We start from the raw sequence: 22,571 nt of genomic DNA, 5'->3' as shown, positions 1-22,571 counted from the left end.
CGTACAAGTGAACGTACCCTAAAGCAAGTTTGTAAGCCAGATCTGGCCTGGCTTACACTTGTGACAATTTGAAGGGGTGTTTGCAACTTTTTTTTTGCTTACGTGCGACTTTCGCACTTGATAAATTCCCGACCACTGCAAAGTGAAAACTAAAAATTGCTTAGGTAGGGCTGATTGGTATTTTTTGCTTACCCACAAAAGTCACACAAAAAACTGCTTAGGCGCATGTGCGACTTTTTGTGCCACTTCTGTAAGGTTAAGTGAATAAACATGGGCAACATTTTAAATATTTTTATCATATAAATTTCGGAAAGACCATGCTTCAGGTATATAATGTACTTATAAATGTATCAATAAATATGTACATTATATACCTGAAGCATAGTCATTCCAATATTTATATAATAAAAATATTTAAAATTTATAAAATTCAACAGATATTATTATACACTAGTTTATTCATTTAACATTGGAATATTCTTGCGGAATTTTGATTTAATTGATTTCATGTTTAGTTCCACAGATCCTCAGGGGACGATATCATGGTGTTGCATAATAAAATGTGGCTATATTACGGTGGTCTGAGGTTGTTCCAGCATGATGAACCACAAACACTGGATCTGTAGTTTCACCTGGTATTGGAAATCCATAAATCAGTCATAAGGCATTTCTGGAGTTAGTATACTCGGACTCTGAACCTTTGACCGGCGGTACAGCTTCTAAGCAGTCAATCATTGGAACTAGGATACAAAGGCGGCTAAATCCAGCTTGCGATACAAAGCTATCTTGGAAAAGAGTTTGAATTGTAGCCAGAAGGAGGCAGGTTCTTTCTCTTTGGTTTCTCCATAGTCTGAGAATGTTTCAGCTTTTGTTGGTCATGCTTCATACCAAAGGGGAACTGAGCTTTTCCAAGTAGAAACTGCTCCCATTTAGGAAGCTCTTGTTCCACAGATTTCCAATACTTGTTCTGAAATACATAAAATATAGAAGTCACCATCCATTGTCACAATGTTAGCAGGGACTTAAAATGTCCCTGTCGTTTAACAAATGTTTGGCACTTTACATAAACTTATAATGGAGCCTGCCTTGCGCAACTGTAATGAGATTGCAGCAAGCTGGGGAGTGAAGTGCACAGCTGCGTGTTTTCCCCGGTGAGTTCTAATGATCACAGGGGGTCTAAAAACTCCGATCAAAATCTTTCACAAGTTTCTGTCACATGTCTAAATTTTTGGTAAATGACAGGGACACTTTTACTGAAAGGGGTTAAAGGAGTTGTATAAGGAAGAAATGTATCATTATTGGTTTAGGTGAGCAATCTTTGTCCACCTTTATTTTGTGTGGTGCACCAAATTTATAGTCTTAGGATATTTGATACATTTTACGCAAGTACACATTTCCTAAAATTTCACTTCAGTACACCATTTTCTATGGTTTACTCAGTGCGCAAAATTAGCAACTTTTTACCACGATAAATTCACCTTTTAAGAGAAGTGAATGGAAATATCAACTATGAGGGAACAATTGGCATTAGGTTTGTGCTCAGACATCAAGCTGAGAAAAACAGACCTCAAGCTTCATGATTGTACGGTTAGGGCCGATTTGTGATCTCCTCTTAAAACTCTTCTCAGCTTCACGCCAATCCTGCAACCGGAAAAAAAAGGAGATTTTTTATGCTTACCGTAAAATCTCTTTCTCGAAGGATCCATTGGGGGACACAGGCCATGGGTGTATGCTGCTGTCTCTTGGAGGCTTGACACTATGGCAACCAGAAAAGTCGGCTCCTCCTAGCAGGATATACCCGCCCACAGGCACCTGAGGTAATCAGTTTTAGTCCCAGAGCAATAGGAGAAGACAGACAGGTCAAGAGAAAAACCATGAACTGTCTGAGCAACTAGAAGAAAAGGTAACTGAACACCCTTCGGACAGATAACTGAAATAGGAACACCAGAAAAAGGGTGGGAGCTGTATCCCCCAATGGATCCTTCGAGAAAGAGATTTTAAGGTAAGCATAACAAATCTCCTTTTCTCTATCGGCTCCATTGGGGGACACAGACCATGGGACGTACCAAAGCCGTCCCTTGGGTGGGTAAGGAATCAGTCAGGTGGACGGCTGGACCACCGCCGCCTGCAACATCTTACAGCCCAGAGTAGCATCAGCTGATGCAAAGGTATGAATCTGGGAGAACCTTGTGAAATTGAGCAACGATGACCGCATGGTCGCTACAGAACTGCAAGGCCAAAGCCACGTAGTGAAGGGCCCAGGATGCCCTGAAAAACGGGTGGAATGAGCCAAAGCCCTGAAGGGTGGGACCTTCCCCTTGCAGCGGTAAGCTTCCGAAATAGCAGACCGGATCCACCTAAAAATGGTGGCAGTAGAAGTAGGTTGTTCTGAACGACGACCTTCTGGAAAAAAACAAAAAAAGGAGTCACACTGTGAAAAGAAAAAAGTGACTGAGAGATAAGTCCGAACAGGCCTTACCACAACCAGGTTGTGGCGCAAACACTCCCTGGGATGAGAAGGGGCCGGACAAAAAAGCGGCAGGACGATGTCCTCATTGAGACGAAAAAGTTGAAACCATGTCAGGTAAGAAGGACTGACCTGGACGGAAAACAACATGTCCTGGTAGACAACCAGGAAGGGAGAACGGCAGGAGAGCTGCCAGCTCTAACACCCTCCGAACAGAGGTAAGAGCACGCCACCTTAAGGAACGCCACCTTCCAGGGAAGAAGGCGAGGAGGAATGTCCCTGAGAGGTTCAAGAGGAGCACCTCACAGGGCACCTAAGACCAAGTGTAAATCCCAAGGGAAGAATGGGACCCATAAGGAGGGGCAGCATGTGCCACTCCCTGAAGCAGGTCTGGACATGAGAATTGAATGCCAGAAGATGTTGAAAAGAATGTAAAAGGGTCAACTTTGACCCTTAAGGGAGCTGAGAGCCAAGCCTTGGACCAGCCCTTACTGGAAGGGAAAAGCAGTCGAGGAAAGGAAAATTACAACCGGAGAAAAAGGCTGAGTTTCACACCAACGAAAATAAGACCACTAGGCATGGTGGTAAATCTTCACAGAGGAAGGCTTGCAAGCCCTCAGTATGGTGCGAACCACTTGGGAAGAGAAAACCGCGGGTCCTTAGAACCGCGGTCTCAACCGCCACTCCGTCAAAAGCAGAGACGGTAAATAGGGGTGGCACAGGGGACCTGGGATAGGAGGTCTGGGCGAGAGGGGAGGCGCAGCAAGTCGTAAGGAGCCTGACCGCGACGACATACGAAGCCCATCGGGGCCAGTCTGGGCCACAAGAATGGCGGGAATGCCCTCTGCTGTGAGTTTCCTCAGGACCCTGGAATGAGAGGAAGGGGAGGGAACAGATAAGGTAGGGCAAAACCCGACTAAGAGGGAGGAACGCCTCGGTTGTGGCGGGACGAGCAGAGATCCACGCCTGGAGCGCCCCAGAGGTTGCAGGTCACCACAAACACCTCCAGATGTAGGACCACTCACCTCGGACGGCTAAGAACCGACTGGGACAGACCACTTCCCAGTTGAGTATGTCCGAAAAGAAGATCGCTGAGATGGCCGGAAAGCTGAGCCCCTCCCAGAAGGGAATTTCCCAACGAAGCAAGCAAAGATAGAATTGCCCTAGTCCCAACATGTTGATGGGGAGGAGGACTTCTCGGGGGACCAAGGCCCAGACAGGCCGGTCCTTGAAAACACCTGCCCCAGTCCGACAGACTGGAAGGAAGGGGCAGAAGGAGCACCCCTGAAAAACAGGGAGAAACGTAGCCACCACAGAAGGGACCGACAAGACTGCTGAGAGAAGGAACTTGCGGTCGAGAGACAGAGGAGACCAGTCCCACCGGAAGAGAATCACCAGGTGAAGAGGTCGGTGATGAAGCTGGCCTCCACGGCCGCCACCAACCGACCCAGGACATCCATGCAAAAGCGAATGGAAACTGGAGCAGGGTGCCGAAGTCATCGGACTGCTGACAAGAGTTGAAGCGGGCAGAGGCTGCGTCGAATTGGAGCCCCAGGAGAGAGGTTGGACTTGTCCTGATTGACCATCCATCCGAAGTGAAACAAAGTTCGGAGGTGGAGACTAAGACACTCCAGATTCTAGGCCCTGGTTGGAGCTCTGATCAGGAGGACGTCCAAGTAAGGAATCAGTGAAACCACTCTTGTCCATAAAAGGGCTATTACAGGCTCCAGGACCATGGTAAGGGCCCGCGGAGAAGTGGCCAGACCGAAGTGGAGAGCCACAATAGAAAGTGACTGTCCGGAACTGCAAAGCGGAGGTACCGCTGATGACCGGAATATTGAGATGTGGAGGCAGGCATCCTTGATGTCCACCGAGGAAGAAAAAAACTCCCCTTGACCCATGGACACCAGCACCGAAAGGAGAGACTCCATTCAGAATGTGCTGGGTGAGATGCTCGAGAGCCAAGATTGGGCAAACAGAAATGCCTTTCTTGGGGACCACAAAAGAGGTTGGAATGAAAACCTTGAAAACGTCCCCCTGAAGGAACCTGGACAAATACTCCCTGGATGAAAGGGAACTGGAACGCGCTCCGAACTGCCTTCGCTAGAGAGGGGGATCGGGGGGTCCGGGAAGGAAAAAGCAATCCCAAGGAAGGGAGGCAAATTCGATCCTGAATGTGCGTGGTCCAGGCATCCTGCCAGAGGAAGAGACGACCAACCACCCGTGAAAATTCGGCGGGTGGGGGCGACCCTTCAGGCCGAGTTAGGCCAAAAGGAGCATGATGGGGCCACAAAACGTCCTGAACGGTTAGCCGACCTCCGGGAGGGACGGGATAGGAAAGAGGGAGCCCCCTGCCCGTGAAGGTGCCTGGCCGGACCCTTGTTGGTATCAAGGGTCCGCAGGACCGGAAGGAGAAGGACTTCCGACAAAGTGGTTCTGCGAGCCTTTTCCAGAGGAACTAAGGAGCTCTTTTCATCCGTTGCCTCATTTCCTGAAGGCGGAGACCGCTTTCCAGGCATTAAGCCACACGGAGCAATGGAGGGCTACCAGGTAGCGAGTGGCAAAGGCAGCCCAGCAGCTGCGCATGGAAGCAGAACACAGCAAATCTCCAGCTGAGGAGCAATGGAGAGCTAGTGAGAAACCTGCTGTCTCAAAAGCCAGCTTAGCCAAGGTTTCCACCTTCTTGTCCGCTGGATCCTTGAAGGCAGCCGCATCGGCCAACGGCAGGGTAGACACCTTAGAGAGGCGGGAGACTGGTGGATCCAAAGTTGGAGAGGAGGTCCACCGAGCGATGAGGTCCTTGGCGAAGGGATACCGCGCCTGAGCCTTGTTCGTTTCCTGAAACTTCTTGTCAGGGTGCATCCAGGCAGATTCCAGCCGGGGCGTCGAATTCAGCGTGAGAACTGAAAGTCCTGGGTGCCGGACGGGAACAAAGAAAGGAGACTTCTGGAGTCACATCCGAAATTCCTGGGTCCTTTAGATGGGAGGTGTCTCTTATGACCGAAACCAATGAGTGCACCATGTACGACATATCCGTGCGGTCCTCTGAGTCAGATGCCGATCGGAAACTTCATCCACCAGATATCCAGGAGAATGTGAACGTGTAAGGCGGCCCTGGAAGAGAGAGAGACTGACCTGGTACGCGGGTCTGAAGAGCCAGAGTGGCGACCATGGGAGCGTCCACTAGGGGAGCGACGCATGCTACAAGTGGACGCAATGGGGCATTACCTGTGAGAGGAGCGCCCCTGTCTGCCCAAAGACTCGGGGGATGAATCAGATGAACACCCCTATGACGCTGCAGGAGCGGCAGTATAGGGGGGGGAGCGGGACCCTCTGGAGGGCCAGTGTAGGGAGGGCCCCTCCAAGGCAGTCACCACATACCAGGAGACCTGAGCCAAGTTGGATATGGACTGGCAGAGAAAGAGAACCCAAGTTGGAGGGGCGGACGAACCCACCGGGTCTGAAGAACAACCAGGGTAAAATAGCAGGGGGGTCTGGGGGAGAAGTGATGCAGGTCGAACAAGTGGTTCAGCAGAACTGAACATTTTTTTTTTAAATCACAACCTTTGTCCCTAAGGCAGCTGTGAGTAGCATTTTGCAATGCCCATGAGAACTGCGGCTGACATGAGAAAACCTCTGAACCAATAGCCAGAGGGGGCTGTGCTAAACAAAAGGACTCTGTGAATGGCCCTGCAACAAAATATCCCTATGCGCGCGGACAGCGCTGAATGGGGCTTCATGCAGCCGCGATAATACTGTGAAAACATCACCACACATAATAAACTGTGAAACACCTCGCATACATGCCTGCTCAGCCCCAGTATAATAAAGAACCACCCATAAAGAAAATGAGGGAAATCCCTCCTGGCCAGCCCCAACAGTCCCCATGTAAAAGAGTGGACTAAAAATTGGGGGTCTCCATATGTTGAAAATTCTCAACTAAAGAAAAAAAAAAGGGGAAAATACTCACCTTAGCAGAGAAAAACTTACCTCATGAAGTCTTCCTAAGAAGTCTTCAGCCAGCTTTTTTTCACCTGCATCATGTCAGGCTACCGCGAGCGAGGCGAGCAGGAAGGTAGGGGGACCCGGACCCATGAGGTACAACCCCAAGCGCTGACCATTGGCGAGAGGGGGTTAACAGTACATCCAAGATGCCTCCACCCCTCGCAATGGGGAAACAGTGAACATTGCGTTCCTGAGTCCCCACCTGAAAACAGGAAAGAAAACGGAATAAAAAACCTAACACATAAGACATATAATAATAAACATAAGACCTGGGCTGGAGAGAACTCCAGACCATGTCCACCTCCTTAGACACTAAGCTTAAACTGATTACCTCAGGTGCCTGTGAGCGGGTATATCCTGCTGGGAGGAGCCGACTTTTCTGGTTGCCATAGTGTCAAGCCTCCTAAAGACAGCAGCATACACCCATGGTCTGTGTCCCCCAATGGAGCCGACAGAGAAATTGTCATGTATATAAAGGGAAAGGCAGATTACTGAAAATACTTGTCAGTAATGTGTTACTCCACTACTTCTGCTCCATCTTCTTGCTAAGCTACAGACTGTAGAAGAGAAATGGAGTAAGGGTATGTTCACATACTGTAAAAAAATATCACAACTCTCTGCGGGAAATATGAATAGGTGTATATCTACGGCAGTGAAGGGAACCATAGAAGAGTGGCCGGCCGCCTCTATACATTATACAGGAGGATCGCAACGGGTGTCAGGAGTGACATCCACTGTGATCTTTCCTTAACTGCAGGTACTACTGCTCCCAACATGGAGCACACTCTGCATTAATAGACAGATCGCAACAGGTGTCAGAAGTAACACACGCTGTGATCTGTCTATTAATGCAGGTACTAAAGTTCCCAGCATGGAGCAGAGTGTGCTCCATGTTGGGAGTAGTAGTACCTGCAGTTAAGGACAGATCACAGTGGGTGTCACTCCTGACATCCTTCATCCTTTTGAGATGCGGAGCAGCTCTCTACAGCGCTCGCAATTCTGCACTATACTCTGGCAAGCCAGTGATATGCATCACTCATTCATATTTCCCGCTGAGAGCTGTGATTGGCTGCCACCATCTGGCCAATCACCACTCTGGGCGGAAAATATGAATGAGTGATGTGAATTCTATTCACATCACTGGCCGGTTGGAGTACAGAGCAGAGATGTGAGCGCTGTATAGAGCAGATCCGCATCTCTACTATATTGTGGACGATCGCATCGGGTGTCAGAAGTGACATTTTCACAAAAACCCAACATATTTACTAGGTAGAAGCAAGGCAGGAAAAGGACCCTTTAAATTGGCGCTGCTGACTAAGGTATGAAGGATAAGGCGAAGCCAAAGGTGATGCAAAAGTCCTCAGCAGGACATTTTATAAATAGAAAATAAAAAACGGACAGGACCCGTTTCAGGAGCATCCCTCCCTTCCTCAGAACATATTTACTAAGGTTTCCACAGAAAATGTGCTGGATTTCAGCTAAGAAAAATCCGACCAATCAGAGAATGTGTAAAAAAATAATAATAATAATAAAATGGAGGGAAACATTAGTAAATACCATGGAAAAATAATTGAGGGGAATTAAAACCCACAAAGAAAACTACACTCCACTCTTAGTAAATCAGGGCCACTGTACAGATAGGTTGGGCTAGCACCAGATCTATGTGGGTCCTTGGACAATACAGTCACAGTGGACCTAAAATAGATGCATCATCCCTTGATTCTGGAGAGGGCCCATCCCCCAGTGTCCTGCCACAGTGAGTGCACCATCCACTTACTAGGTTGCAAGTGGGTGGAGGGTGCACTTCCGGCAAATCCATCTTCTGATCAAGTTTGACTCAGGGCTACGCAGTTGCCACAAATTTTAAACTGATATCCTGCTGCTTGGACCATCACTTTTATACCTGAATTTTCATCTATCAATTACATAGTCTTTGATAACACTCACATGTAGAAGAGCTTGATTCCTGCTATGTGCGGCCTCTGATAACAGAATGTACGACTCCTGCTGCTCATCGCTGATCTTCATTTCCTCATGAACTTTATTTTTCTCTGCAATTCTAATGAAAATATGAGAAAATATAAGATTCTGGATTAGTGCAGGAAATATATCAAACATTTCCTAAAACAAATACAGTAAAGTCAGGGATCAATAGTTCCTTTAGAAATCCTAGTAATGGAGTCAATTCCCCTAATCCTGAATATTGAACCAGAATGAATAAAAACATTAAGTTAAAAAGGGGATTGTACCTCGAAATAAAATATCCGAGGAAGTATGAACTGGTTTAGGGGGGGGGGGGGGGGGGGGTGGCTGGACACACCAGGTCTGTTTTCCTAGTCGTGTTTTAGTTTGTAAAAAATCCATCAGATGTTCCTCAAGGGGTACTCCCCTTTAGATAAACTTATTCCATATCCAAGCATGATATAGAGCTGACAGATTACATTTAAAAAAAGGTATTCTAGAATTTATAAAAATGTATTCTTGTGGCTGTATAAAAATACAAAAAAAGAAAAAAATATATTATATATATATATATATATATATATATATATATATATATATATATATATATTTACTTGCCTACCCCCAATCCCCTGCTGGTCCCACTGCAGCTCTGGTTATATATATATATATATATATATATATATATATATATATATATATATATTATACACGGTATATAACTTTTTTTTTTTTACACAAAATATCCCTTTATGGTTGGTGAGGTTTAACACAAAATATCCCTTTATGGTTGGTGAGGTAGAATTTCTGGGACTCACAGATATTCCAAAATACAAAGGTCCTTTTCAAGTAAAAGGTGCAGAGAGCGCTCCATTCTAAATATTGGTTGGGTCCCTGCAGTCTGATCCCTACCAATCATAAAGGGATACTATAACCTAGTCACATACCACCACTTAGTAGTGGGAAAACCACTTAAAATCCCTGAGTCTTGCTCCACTCCCCCAGGCCCTGCACTAGCCATAGCTCAGTGTATGTTTCCCATAGAGGCTTTCCTTAAAGGGGTAGTCCCGTGGAAAACTTTTTTTAAATCAACTGGTGCCACAAAGTTAAACAGATTTGTACATCACTTCTATTAAAAAATCTTAATCCTTCCAGTACTTTTTAGGTGCTGTATACTAAAGAGAAAACAAAAAAAGAAATGCATTTCCTGTGATTTCCTGATCACAGTACTCTCTGCTGACCGCTGCTGTCCATTTTAGGAACTGTCCAGAGAAGGAGAAAATCCCCAAAGCAAACATATGCTGCTCTGGACAGTTTTTAAAATGGACAGCAGAGAGCACTGTGGTCATGACATCAGAGGAATGCATTTCTTTTTTGGTTTTTCTCTTTAGTATACAGCCCCTAAAAAGTACTGGAAGGATTAAGATTTTTTAATAGAAGTGATTTACAAATCTGTTTAACTTTTTGGCACCAGTTGATTTAAAAAAAAAAAGTACCCCTTTAACGACGAGCGCCATAAATGTACGTCCTGGTGAGGTGGTGCTTAACGCACCAGGACGTACATTTACGTCCTAAGCATAACTACGAGCATTGGAGCGATGCCGGATTATGCGCGGCAGGTCCCGGCTGCTGATCGCAGCCAGGGACCCGCCCGTAATGGCGGAGACCCGCGATCCCACGGATGTCTGCCATTAACCCCTCAGATGCCATGATCAATACAGATCACGGCATCTGCAGCATCGTGGTCGCTAAAATGGATGATCGGATCGCCCGCAGCGCTGCCGCGGCGATCCGATCGTTCCAGCGCGGAAGACGGAGGCCCCTCACCTTGCTCCGCTGCCTTCCCGGCATCTTCTGCTCTGATCTGCCTTCCCGCAGGCAGTGGCGTACTAAGGGGGGGGGGCGTCCCGCCCCGGGTGCCGCTCACCAGGGGGGTGCCAGGGGCGGACTGACCCGCCGCCGCTGCCACCAATACTGAGGATCCAGGACACTCGTCCCAGATACCCAGCAGACAGCGGTGCCTTCTCCTTTATGCATGATACACGCACATACAGGAGAAGGCGTCCCCTCTGTGTGAGCCGCATCTGAAGCTACACAGAGGAGACGTGACCTCCGCCCCGACGCAGTACGCAGTACAGGCGCCGGTGACGTCACTCATCAGCGCCTGTTACTGTGGAGGGGAGAAGACGCCGCCCTGCAGAGGAGATCGCTGCGTGGGATATCAGGTGAGCATCCTTTTTTTTACTTATTTTTCTCAACTCTGCATACACCTATGGGGAAGGGGAGGTGGGGGGGGGTTACTCTACATATACCTATGGGGGAGGGGGGTTACTCTACATATACCTATAGGGGAGGAGGGGGGGGGTGCTCTACATATACCTATGGGGGAGGGGGGGGTTACTCTACATATGCCTATGGGGAGGGGGGGGGGTTACTCTACATATATACCTATAGGGGAGGGGGGGGTTACTCTACATATACCTATGGGGAAGGGGAGGGGGGGTTACTCTACATATACCTATAGGGGAGGAGGGGTTACTCTCTACATATACCTATGGGGAAGGGGAGGGGGTTACTCTACATATACCTATAGGGGAGGGGGGTTACTCTACATATACCTATGGGGAAGGGGAGGGGGTTTCTCTACATATACCTATGGGAAAGGGGAGGGGGGTTACTCTACATATACCTATGGGAAAGGGGAGGGGGGTTACTCTATATATACCTAAGGGGAGGGGGGGGGGGTTACTCTACATATACCTATGGGGAAGAGGGGGGTGTAGCTGCACATGCATATGGGAAAGAGGGGGTGTAACTGCATATACCTATGGGAAAGGGGGGGGGTGTAACTGCATATACCTATGAGAAAGGGGGGTGTAACTGCATATACCTATGGGAAAGGGGGGGGTGTAACTGCATATACCTATGGGAAAGGGGGTGTAGCTGCACATGCATATGGGAAAGAGGGGGTGTAACTGCATATACCTATGGGAAAGGGGGGGTGTAACTGCATATACCTATGGGAAAGGGGGGGGGGGGTGTAACTGCATATACCTATGGGAAAGTGGGGGTGTAACTGCATATACCTATGGGAAAGGGGGGGTGTAACTGCATATACCTATGGGAAAGGGGGGGGGGTGTAACTGCATATACCTATGGGAAAGGGGGGGGGTGTAACTGCATATACCTATGGGAAAGGGGGGGGATGTAACTGCATATACCTATGGGAAAGGGGGGGATGTAACTGCATATACATATGGGAAAGAGGGGGGATGTAACTGCATATACCTATGGGAAAGATGGGGATGTAACTGCATATACCTATGGGAATGAGGGGGGTGTAACTGCATATACCTATGGGAAAGAGGGGGGGGGGGTGTACCTGCTTATACCTATGGGCAAGAGGGGGGGGAAAGGTAACTCTGCCTATACCTATGGGGAAAGGGGAGGAAAGGGGGGGGGGGTAACTGCCTATACCAATGGGGAAGAGGGGGGTAACTCTGCCTATACCAATGGGGAAGAGGGGGGTGTAGCTGCACATGCATATGGGAAATAGGGCGTGTAACTGCATATACCTATGGGAAAGGGGGGGGGGTGTAACTGCATATACCTATGAGAAAGGGGGGTGTAACTGCATATACCTATGGGAAAGGGGGGGTGTAACTGCATATACCTATGGGAAAGGGGGTGTAGCTGCACATGCATATGGGAAAGAGGGGGTGTAACTGCATATACCTATGGGAAAGGGGGGGTGTAACTGCATATACCTATGGGAAAGGGGGGGTGTAACTGCATATACCTATGGGAAAGGGGGGGGTGTAACTGCATATACCTATGGGAAAGGGGGGGTGTAACTGCATATACCTATGGGAAAGGGGGGGTGTAACTGCATATACCTATGGGAAAGGGGAGGTGTAACTGCATATACCTATGGGAAAGGGGGGTGTAACTGCATATACCTATGGGAAAGGGGGGGGATGTAACTGCATATACCTATGGGAAAGGGGGGTGTAACTGCATATACATATGGGAAAGAGGGGGGATGTAACTGTACCTGTACCTATGGGAAAGAGGGGGATGTAACTGCATATACCTATGGGAATGAGGGGGGTGTAACTGCATATACCTATGGGAAATAGGGGGGGGGTGTACCTGCTTATACCTATGGGCAAGAGGGGGGGGGGGGAAGGTAACTCTGCCTATACCTATGGGGAAAGGGGAGGAAAGGGGGGGGGGTAACTGCCTATACCAATGGGGAAGATACCAATGGGGAAGAGGGGGGTAACTCTGCCTATACCAATTGGGAAGAGGGGGGGGGGATCTGCCTATACCTATGGGGAAAAAAGGGGTTTAACTCTGCCTATACCTATGGGAAACAGGGGAGTTTTTTTTTTTTTTTTTTTTTTTTTTTAACTCTGCCTATACCTATGGGGAAAGGGGGTGGGGGGACTCTGCTGCCTATACCGAAGGAGAAAGGGGGGTTAACTCTGTTCCTATACCTATTGGGAAGGGGGTTTAACTCTGCTGCCTATACCTACAGGGAAGGGGGGGCTACCTAACTTTATACCTGGATGCCATGCCTAACTACTTACCTACATACCCAGCTACCTAACTATGTACATTCCTGGCCTTCATACATGGCTGCCTAACTATCTAGCTAGCCCCCTACCTACCTAACTTGTCAGCTACCTACATATCTGGCTTCCTGATCCACCTGCCTAGTTACCTATTTACCTGGCTACCTACCTACCTGCCCGTTTACTGTGCAGGACACCAAGGAGGGCATTATTACAGTTTGGGGGCCTATAGATAGAAAGATTGTAGAGGAGGGGAGGGGACTGGAAAAATGCAGAGTCTGACATGTTTTTCCTGCAGATATTAAGAGATCCACATGGCGGTCTTATCCGGACGGAGAAGAAAAGGAAAGAGGATGCCGCTGATCAGAAAATACGGAATTGTGAGTCCCAAAATGTAACTGCAATCACTTATATGGTATACAGATCCTGTGTACAGCTGATATCTACCGCCATATGGTCCTGTATATAATCACTTATACAGATCCTTTATAGTATACTGGTCTGTGTATAGGGGTTTTATTCAGTACAGTATGGCGGTGTTATCCAGTTATTGTGTGGTGGTATATATTTACTCCTTGTATACCAGTATTATTGGTCATGGAAATTTACCTATGTTAAAGTGTTTCTTATATATATAAATTTTAGTTTATTGTGTATGGGATTTAGGTGGAATAGGGGCGTGGCAGAAGATTGATGAGCTGCAGAGACTAGTAGGGGCCCTGAGTGTTGTCAGTCCGCTCCTGGGAGGGGGTAAATAAAGGGGGGGGGAAGGGAGGGGGGTGTAATTAAGGGGGGGGGGGGGGGGGTGCGGGTGGGGGGGTGCCAAACAAAGGGTCCGCCCCGGGTGCCAAATGCTCTAGGTACGCCCCTGCCCGCAGAGCAGAGCAGAAGATGACCGATAACCCTGATCAGTGCTGTGTCCTATACATAGCACTGAACAGTATTAGCAATCGAGTGATTGCTATAAATAGTCCCTTATGGGGACTATTAAAGTGTAAAAATAAGTTTAAAAAAAAGTGTAAAAATAAGTAAAAAAAAAGTTTAAAAATTTTTGTAAAAAAACATGTGAAATACCCCCTCCCTCAATAAAAACGTAAATTGTCCCATTTTCCCACTCCCAAAAAGTGTTAAAATATTTTATATACATATTTGGTATCGCTGCGTGTGTAAATATCTGAACTATTAAAATAAAATGTTAAGGATACCGTACGGTGAACAGCGTGAACATAAAAATAAAAAAAAGTTCAAAAATTTGATTTAGATGCTTTTTTATAACATTTTATTCCCAAAAAAATTTATAAAAAATGGATTAAATGTTCTATATAAGCAAATATGGTATCAATAAAAATTACAGATCACAGCGCAAAAAATGAGCCCTCATACCGCTGCTTATACGGAAAAATGAAAAAGTTGTAGGTCTTCAAAATAGGGGGATTTTAAACGTACTAATTTGGTTAAAAAGTTTGCGATTTTTTTTATAAGTGCAAGAGTAATAGAAAAGTATGTTATCATGGGTATCATTTTAATCTTATTGAACCAAAGAATAAAGAACACGTCATTTTTACCGTAAATTGTACGGTGTGAAAACAAAACCTTCCAAAATTAGCAAAATTGTGGTTTTCTTTTTAATTTCCCCACACAAATAGTATTTTTTTGGTTGCGCCATACATTTAATGGTAAAATGAGTGATGGCATTACAACGGACAACTGGTCACGCAAAAAACAAGCCCTCATACTAGTCTGTGGATGAAAATATAAAAGAGTTATGATTTTTTGAAGGCGAGGAGGAAAAAACGAAAATGTAAAAATTAAGTTGTCTGCGTCCTTAAGGCCCAAATTGGCTGAGTCCTTAAGAGGTTAAAGAGGTACACAGGTGCAGCAGCATTCTGAACATTTTGTTCAGAACACTCTGAGCCGGAGGCCATGATCGTGATGTCACAGCCATGCCCCTCGTGACATCATGCCACGTCCCCTCCATTCATGTCTATGGGAGGGAGCGTGTCTGCCCCCTCAAGTAGACATGAATGGAGGGGGCACAGCATGACGTCACAAGGGGCATGGCCGTGACGTTATGACCACTGCCACAGGAACCCGGCGTTTGTTTAGAATGCCGGGAGCTGAGGGAGATTGTGAGAGGCCCCAGCAGCGGGAACCCCGCAATCAGACATCTTATCCCCTATCCTTTGAATAGGGGATAAGATATCTAGCAGCGAAGTACCCCTTTAAAGGTGTACTACAGTGGAATTTTATTTTTTTAATCAACTGGTGCCAGAAACTTAAACAGATTTGTAAATTACTTCTATTTAAAAATCATAATACTTCCAGTACTTATCAGCTGCTGTATGCTGCAGTGGAAGTTCTTTTATTTTTGAATTTCTTTACTGTCTGACCACAGTGCTCTCTGCTGACACCTCTGTCCATGTCAGGAACTGTCCAGAGCAGGATACGTTTGCTATGGTGATTTTCTCCTGCTCTGGACAGTTCCTGACATGGACACAGGTGTCAGCAGAGAGCACTGTAATCAGACTAGAAATAACAACACAAATTCCTGTGAAGCATACAGCAGCTGATAAGTACTGGAAGGATTAAGATTTTAAATAGAAGTAATTTACAAATCTGTTTAACTTTCTGGAACCAGTTGATTTAAAAAAAGATAAATATATATATAGTTTTCAACCGGAGTACCCCTTTAAAGCAGTTATCATATAACCCTTTCCATGTTCTCACTACTATGTTCATGTGGTATCAGGATGCTGCAACAGAAGTGTTGAAACTAATTGTCACCATTCTCTAGTCGGGGAAGCTGAAATTTCCTTTACATCGCTATTTATATACAAATTTCCCATCCGGCTTGCTTAGTGACACTTTGTCAGATATTGTACTAGGTGAATGTGATACTGAGACACACAGAGAAACAGATCTGGTGCAGTCACAATATATGTTTGCAGCACAGTAACAGTCACATGTTCCGCACACCAAGGGGGCGATGGTGTCAGATGTAATGCTATGTAACAATGCACTTGTAATGTCTGTTCCTTTGTTTTTGTATTTTTCTGTTTTGGTGTGTATTCACACACTAGTTTGTTCTGTGCAGTTTGCTATTTTCCATGGATAGGGAGTAGTAGTTAATGCTATGAATAAATGAGAACTCGGGTGTGTCAATTTATACCAGAGTTCTCCTGCATTCTAGCTGCTGGTTATTTTCTGCGATAATGCTACTATGTTGTCTGTTTGTGCAATACACTTCCAAATCTGCTTGAGCATGCACCTTGTATTTATCCTGTGATATTATCTGAGTTTTAGCCATGGTTTATAAAGTCTTGTTTACAGTAGATTTTAGTCTGTTACATTTGTCGGTTTTAGGATTAGTATGTCTGTTCTGCTTAGTCTGTGTTCACACTGTGTTCGTCTAGTGTAACCTGTGCTCTGTATGTTATAATTCCTGTTTGGTGTTCTGGAGTCTATTTAGACTCATCTGGTTCTGGTCTAGAGCTTAATTTATTATATTTTTGTTTCCTACTGGGTCAGCATCCTGATCACAAGGTGGAGTGTGCCCGCTGGACAGTTTTCTTTTTGGCTTTATTATAATGGCTACTTCTTTTGTGGAGTGGGGTTTCCAGTTTATTTCTTTTTTGTGTCCCAGTGTGAACAGTGTCCTATGTTCCTGATCAGTTTAGTGTCTTGCTTTCAGTTCTTCTGCTCATCCCCTGCAATTCCTGGTTTCTGTTGTATACTTATACCATGCCTTGCGCAGGCAGGGAATGGCTCCAAGTTGCCGATTCATCGCTTAGGATGTTTGGCCAAGTAGGCAGGGAGAGTGTTTTTAGGGGCAGTTTAGGGCTTACTCTCCCTGTCCACCTAGTCGGTCATGACAGCACTTACATGGCTTCATGCAGCTTCTGTAACTCTGCCTCTCTGGATGAGAAGAAAGCCATCTTATTCTCTGAAGTCTCCTGAAACAAGGGAATGGAACAATTGTCAACTAGCTAATACCAATATGGAGACTAATTTGTCGCAGAGAGACTTTTCATTGCGACATTCGATTTACAAGAGTGTTTTCTAAACAGTGTGCCTCCAGCTGTTGCAAAACTTGAAATCCCAGCATTCCAGGATAGCCGAAGGCTGTCCGGGCATGCTGGGAGTTGTAGTTTTGCAACAGCTGGAGGTGTACTGTTTGGAAACCACTGCTTTAGAAGACTTTTCTAAAATTGCATACTTTTGCCATAGCGTGGTTAACTTTCTTGCAGCCATCATGAATTTAGCAAAAGTTTACGGTAAAAAAAAGCAATTTTTTTGCTGTTAGGGGACAATAAATCCCCTCCAAATTGTCAGAGGCATGGCTAAGGGCCAGAATACGAGAGGTCCGCCATCTGTCCATGCTAGACACTGGTGTACATGTACAGCAGCCATGTGCTGCCCTATGGGTGCATTCACACAAAATCATTTTCATGTAAAATCCCATTGATTTTAATCTTGGATTTATTCCAGTACAAATCTGAAATCCACATTATAGTTATTAAAAAAAAAAGTTATTAAAAAAATAAAAACACAGCATGATCTATGGCAGAAATCTGGGACTTCATCTCGGATTTCTGCCATGGAAATCTGTAATGGATTTTTTCCATCAGAAAAACCTGTTGTGTGAACATACTCTAAGGAACAATGTCTTTGAAGCCTAATGGATTGTGTAAAATTCATCATGTCCCATGTGTCATTGTCATGGCAGCTGGGTGGCTTCTGCATATGGAGTGGGCTCAGGAACTTATGACATGTGGCAGCCGACACTCACCTGAACAGCCGACACTCACCTAAGCTTTAGTTCGATTCTGGCAGACATGCCTTAATTAATAGTGATCACAGCATGCAGAGGGGTCTGTAGTAAATATACACATGGGGGTATGTGCAGAGCCTTTGCACCCCTTGTCTGTATTGCACCCCTTGTCTGTAGTACTACAGACAGTAGTACTACAGACAAGGGGTGCAATGCTCTGCAGCCTGCACATACCCCCATGTGTATAGGAGTGCTATATAAAAAGTGTAAACTTGTGTAAAAAAACGCTTTAAGGTTACACTTTTTCTATAGCACTCCTATACACATGGGGGTATGTGCAGACTGCAGAGCATTGCACCCCTTGTCTGTAGTACTACAGACACTAGGGTGAAATGCTCTACTCATACCCCCATGTGTATAGAAGTGCATATGTAGTACAGACATGGGTATAGCAGTGTCTGTACTACATATGCACTTCTATACACATGGGGGTATGTGCAGAGCATTGCACCCTAGTGTCTGTAGAAGACACGAGGGTGCAATGCTCTGCATATACCCCCCATGTGTAAGACAGTAACAGTGGCAGGACATATTACACAGCAGGAAACTGGCCTACCAGCAGCAGGCTGAGGCTCCAAAAAATTGAGGCACGACTGAGTACGTCTACAGGCAACGGCGGGGGAGGAGAGCAGTGCAGCAGCTTGTGATTGGTGGGTCAGCGGAGGGTGGGACAAGGACTTCACGTACAGAGGGTGCGGCATAGCGACAGATGGCCCACTCCCACCCACAGCAGCCTCATCACCGCTGGCGCATGCACAACGAATCGGAGGATTATTCGATAACGGAATTCGTCGACAACTAAATAGGTTTAATTTTGCATAATGCATCAATTTAGATCTAGAGTAAAACAGTAGAGAGGAACAAAGGAGAGAGTACACTATGTATATTTGCACGCTAGTCACAGTCTGAGCGGACCATTTTAATCAAAACAGCAGAATTCCTGGGTCCAATAAACAATGACTGTGGGTGCACGTACTAAGATAAAGTATCAAATAATAGCACCACAACAAGAATATACATGCACTCACCGCTAAGCAGGTATCTAGACGTTCAGAAGTCCGTTATCACGGGGTCATGGATGCAGACGCTGACGAGCGCTCCTCACAGTCTGCATCCATGACGACCCCTTGATTCCGGACTTCTGAACGTCTAGATACCTGCTTAGCGGTGAGTGCATGTATATTCTTGTTGTGGTGCTATTAGATCAATTTAGCATTGTGGAAAAACCACAATGTGAGGGAATTTATCATTGGTTTATCTAGGGCTGCACAATATATCACAAAAGCAATCAAATCACAATTTTTGTGAATTGCGATATAGCGATACGCCCCGCCCCCCGGGAAAACTTGCAATTATCTGCTGGGGTCGGCTCCCATGTGTGGCTGAAGGTGGGGGCCAGCCAGAGCAGGTAAAAACTAATTCAAATACTAAAAGTCAGTGTTTCCCAACCAGTGTGCCTACAGCTGTTGCAAAACTACAACTCCCAGCATGCCCGGACAGCCCAAGGCTGTCCGGGCATGCTGGGAGTTGTAGTTTTACAACAGTTGGAGGCACCCTGGTAGAGAATTACTGTGCTAAGTAAGAGGCGCAGGGAGAAACCTATAAAAAAAACTTCTGCTCACCTGCTCCCGGTCCCTGCAGATGCTGTTCGCCTCCGTGTGGTCCGGTGTCTCCTCTCTTCTCCGTACAAGCAGAAGGACCTCTCCCTTTTCATCCAATCACTGGCCGCAGCAGTGTCACATGTTAAGCCAGTGATCGGCTGATGGGGAAAGGTTTTTTTCCGGCTGCAAACACAGTGGGTTTCCCGGATCTGGAGGGAGATTTGAAAACCATTCGGGAAACCGAGTGTATTTGCAGTACAAAAAGCTACCAACTGGGGGAATGTAATGTGACAGGGGGGAGAATGTGATGGGGGATGGTATGAGATGTGACCATGGGGTGAGAGTGTGACATATTGGGGGGGGGTTGTTATGTGACAGGGGGAGAGTATCACAGGGAACGTGACGGGGGGGGGGGGGGGGGGGGGGTTTGGATGTGATTGGGGGGGGGGGGGGGGGGGAGAATGTGGCACATGGGGGGGGATGCGACCCGGGGGGGGATAGGGGGGGGAAGAGAACATGATTGGATGTGATCAAGGGGTGAGAGATGTGACGTGGGGAGAATGTGACCAGGGAGGTGGAGGGGAAATGTGACCGGGGGTGGGGGATAGAAATAAAATGTGAAATGGGCGGTGGGCATAAAGTGGGGAATTTCACCATTTGTTTGTTATATCGCATCACATATCGAAATTGTAATATTTAGGCCCATGATCGCACAGTTTCCCCATATCGTGCAGCCCTAGTTTTAGCCTGTGGTGCTGTTTTGTTGCAGTTGCCGTTCAGAGAATTTTTACTGTGACTTATGCTTTAGAACAGTGTTTTCCAAACTGTGTGCCTCCAGCTGTTGCATAACCACAAATCCCAGCAGCCAACGGCTGTCCGGACAGGCTGGGAGTTGTAGTTTTGCAGCAGCTGGAGGCACGATGTTTGGAAAGCACTGCTTTAGAAGCTTTTTCTAAAATTGTGTACCTATCCCATAGCGTGGTTAACTTTGTTACATGAATGTATTATGTGGGATTTCTCGCAAATCTACACCAGCCTAGACCTGGTTTACAAAAAAAAAGGCTTTCTGGGCATGCTGGGAGTTGTAGTTTTGCAACAGCTGGAGGCACCCATGTTGGGAAACACTGCTCTGGATCTAAGCAATGTTTTGATTCACTGACACAAAGCAGAGGTGAGGATCTGATAGCAAAGTTCTACTATATTATAAAGCTGCAGAACTGTTCATGTATAACCTGTGACTCCACATCTCATGCAAAACTACAACTCCCATTGTTGTCCTGTAGCTAAAGTCTGTTCGAACATCATGGGAGTTGTAGTTATGCAACAGGACTTATGTAGCTGAAAAGTTCGGTAACTTTACTAGAAGACATTTTCTTACAAAGACTACACAGGTTATGCTGTCAGGGACTTCTGGAACCTGTAGTCCACCTCCTAAAGCAGCCTCAACCAGTATAAGCTTCACAATGTACACGTAAAAAAATGGACCTCCTCTCCTGTTAACCTTCCATACACGCGATTAATGAGGTTCTGCAGCAGCTGCCGCCATCAGTCTCCTCATTCCTCCGCCGCTACCTCTTCCGTGTACAGTCGTAACTAGAGCAACTAACCGGAAAAGGAGTATGATTGGCTTAGACAACTCACGTGATGATCCTTGTCCCGCCCTTCCTTTATGCTCTACACACGAGTTGAACAAATACAAAAGCTTGTAGGCTGCTGACCTCTAGTGGCAGTTTTATGAAATGGCATGAGATCCATATACACATTGTATTGTAGTACTGTAGTTGTATGGCCACAATATAGAGGGGGGAGGGTCCCCCTTTAACATCTGTTCTGAATTTGTTTAAAAATTCCAATAAAACACTTTCTGCAGATTTTTTTTGCTTGAAGTTCAATCGCATGTGTTCACCTCTGACTGACATATAGGGGGAGTTCATCAAAACTTTTCTTTTCCTCTACACAGAATTTGATAAATTTCCCCCATAGTGCTCATACTTTATTTAAAAAAGAAAAAGAGGTTCTTCAACAGCTGCATAATTGACTGTTCTGTGTCCTAGCTGCTGCATCCCAATACACACCTCAGCTGCTGCAGAACATCCCAATACACACCTCAGCTGCTGCAGAACATCCCAATACACACCTCAGCTGCTGCAGGACATCAAAATACACACCACAGCTGCTGCAGGACATCCCAATACACACCTCAGCTGCTGCAGAACATCCCAATACACGCCTCAGCTGCTGCAGAACATCCCAATACACACCTCAGCTGCTGCAGAACATCCCAATACACACCACAGCTGCTACAGGACATCAAAATACACACCACAGCTGCTGCAGAACATCCCAATACACACCACAGCTGCTGCAGGACATCCCAATACACACCACAGCTTCTGTAGGACATCCCAATACACACCACAGCTGCTGCAGGACATCACTATACACACCGCAGCTGCTGCAGGACATCCCAATACACACCACAGCTTCTGTAGGACATCCCAATACACACCACAGCTGCTGCAGGACATCACTATACACACCACAGCTTCTGCAGGACATCCCAATACACACCACAGCTGCTGCAGGACATCAAAATACACACCTCAGCTGCTGCAGGACATCCCAATACACACCTCAGCTGCTGTAGGACATCACAATACACACCTCAGGTGATGCAGAACATCACAATACACACCACAGCTTCTGCAGGACATCCCAATACATACCACAGCTGCTGCAGAACATCCTAATACACACTACAGCTGCTGCAGGACATCACAATGTACACCCCAGCTGCTGCAGGACATCCCAATACACACCACAGCTTCTGCAGGACATCCCAATACACACCACAGCTTCTGCAGGACATCCCAATACACACCCCAGCTGCTGCAGGACATCCCAATACACACCACAGCTTCTGCAGGACATCCCAATACACACCACAGCTGCTGCAGGACATCCCAATACACACCACAGCTGCTGCAGGACATCCCAATACACACCACAGCTGCTGCAGGACATCACAATATACACCTCAGCTGCTGTAGGACATCCAAATACACACCACAGCTACTGCAGGACATCCCAATACACACCACAGCTACTGCAGGACATCCCAATACACA

The 22,571-nt window shown here is 46.4% G+C and overlaps 1 protein-coding gene across 3 annotated transcripts; it reads right to left on the bottom strand.

Annotated features, from left to right (window-relative positions):
* Positions 1–477: 477 nt before the first annotated feature.
* CEP15 (centrosomal protein 15) lies at positions 478–21,053 on the bottom strand. Of its 3 annotated transcripts, XM_056528280.1 has the most exons (5): positions 20,822–21,049; positions 16,894–16,964; positions 8,420–8,531; positions 1,567–1,641; positions 478–967 (listed from the first exon to the last, which is right to left on the bottom strand). In XM_056528280.1, exons 2-5 carry the CDS (start codon positions 16,944–16,946, stop codon positions 782–784), a joined length of 426 nt encoding a protein of 141 aa, XP_056384255.1. In that variant the 5' UTR covers positions 16,947–16,964; positions 20,822–21,049; the 3' UTR covers positions 478–781. The 3 variants fall into 3 exon arrangements, with proteins under 3 accessions (XP_056384255.1, XP_056384257.1, XP_056384256.1); XM_056528282.1 differs by lacking the exon at positions 16,894–16,964 and having other exon boundaries at positions 20,822–21,053; XM_056528281.1 differs by lacking the exon at positions 1,567–1,641 and having other exon boundaries at positions 20,822–21,051.
* Between the last annotated feature and the right edge of the window lie 1,518 nt (positions 21,054–22,571).

The sequence above is a fragment of the Hyla sarda genome, chromosome 6 (genome assembly GCF_029499605.1).
Source record: "Hyla sarda isolate aHylSar1 chromosome 6, aHylSar1.hap1, whole genome shotgun sequence".
Lineage (NCBI taxonomy): Eukaryota > Metazoa > Chordata > Amphibia > Anura > Hylidae > Hyla > Hyla sarda.
Note: the sequence above shows the minus strand (reverse complement) of the source record. Positions and strands in the feature narration are given on the sequence as shown.

Coding starts and splice junctions, on each gene's coding strand:
- CEP15 (XM_056528280.1), bottom strand. CDS start 16,946: ATGGCTTTCTTCTCATCCAGAGAGGCAGAGTTACAGAAGCTGCATGAA. Junction 8,532..16,893: donor CAGAAGCTGCATGAAGCCAT/GTAAGTGCTGTC, acceptor TATTTTCATTAG/AATTGCAGAGAAAAATAAAG. Junction 968..1,566: donor GTACAATCATGAAGCTTGAG/GTCTGTTTTTCT, acceptor TATGTATTTCAG/AACAAGTATTGGAAATCTGT.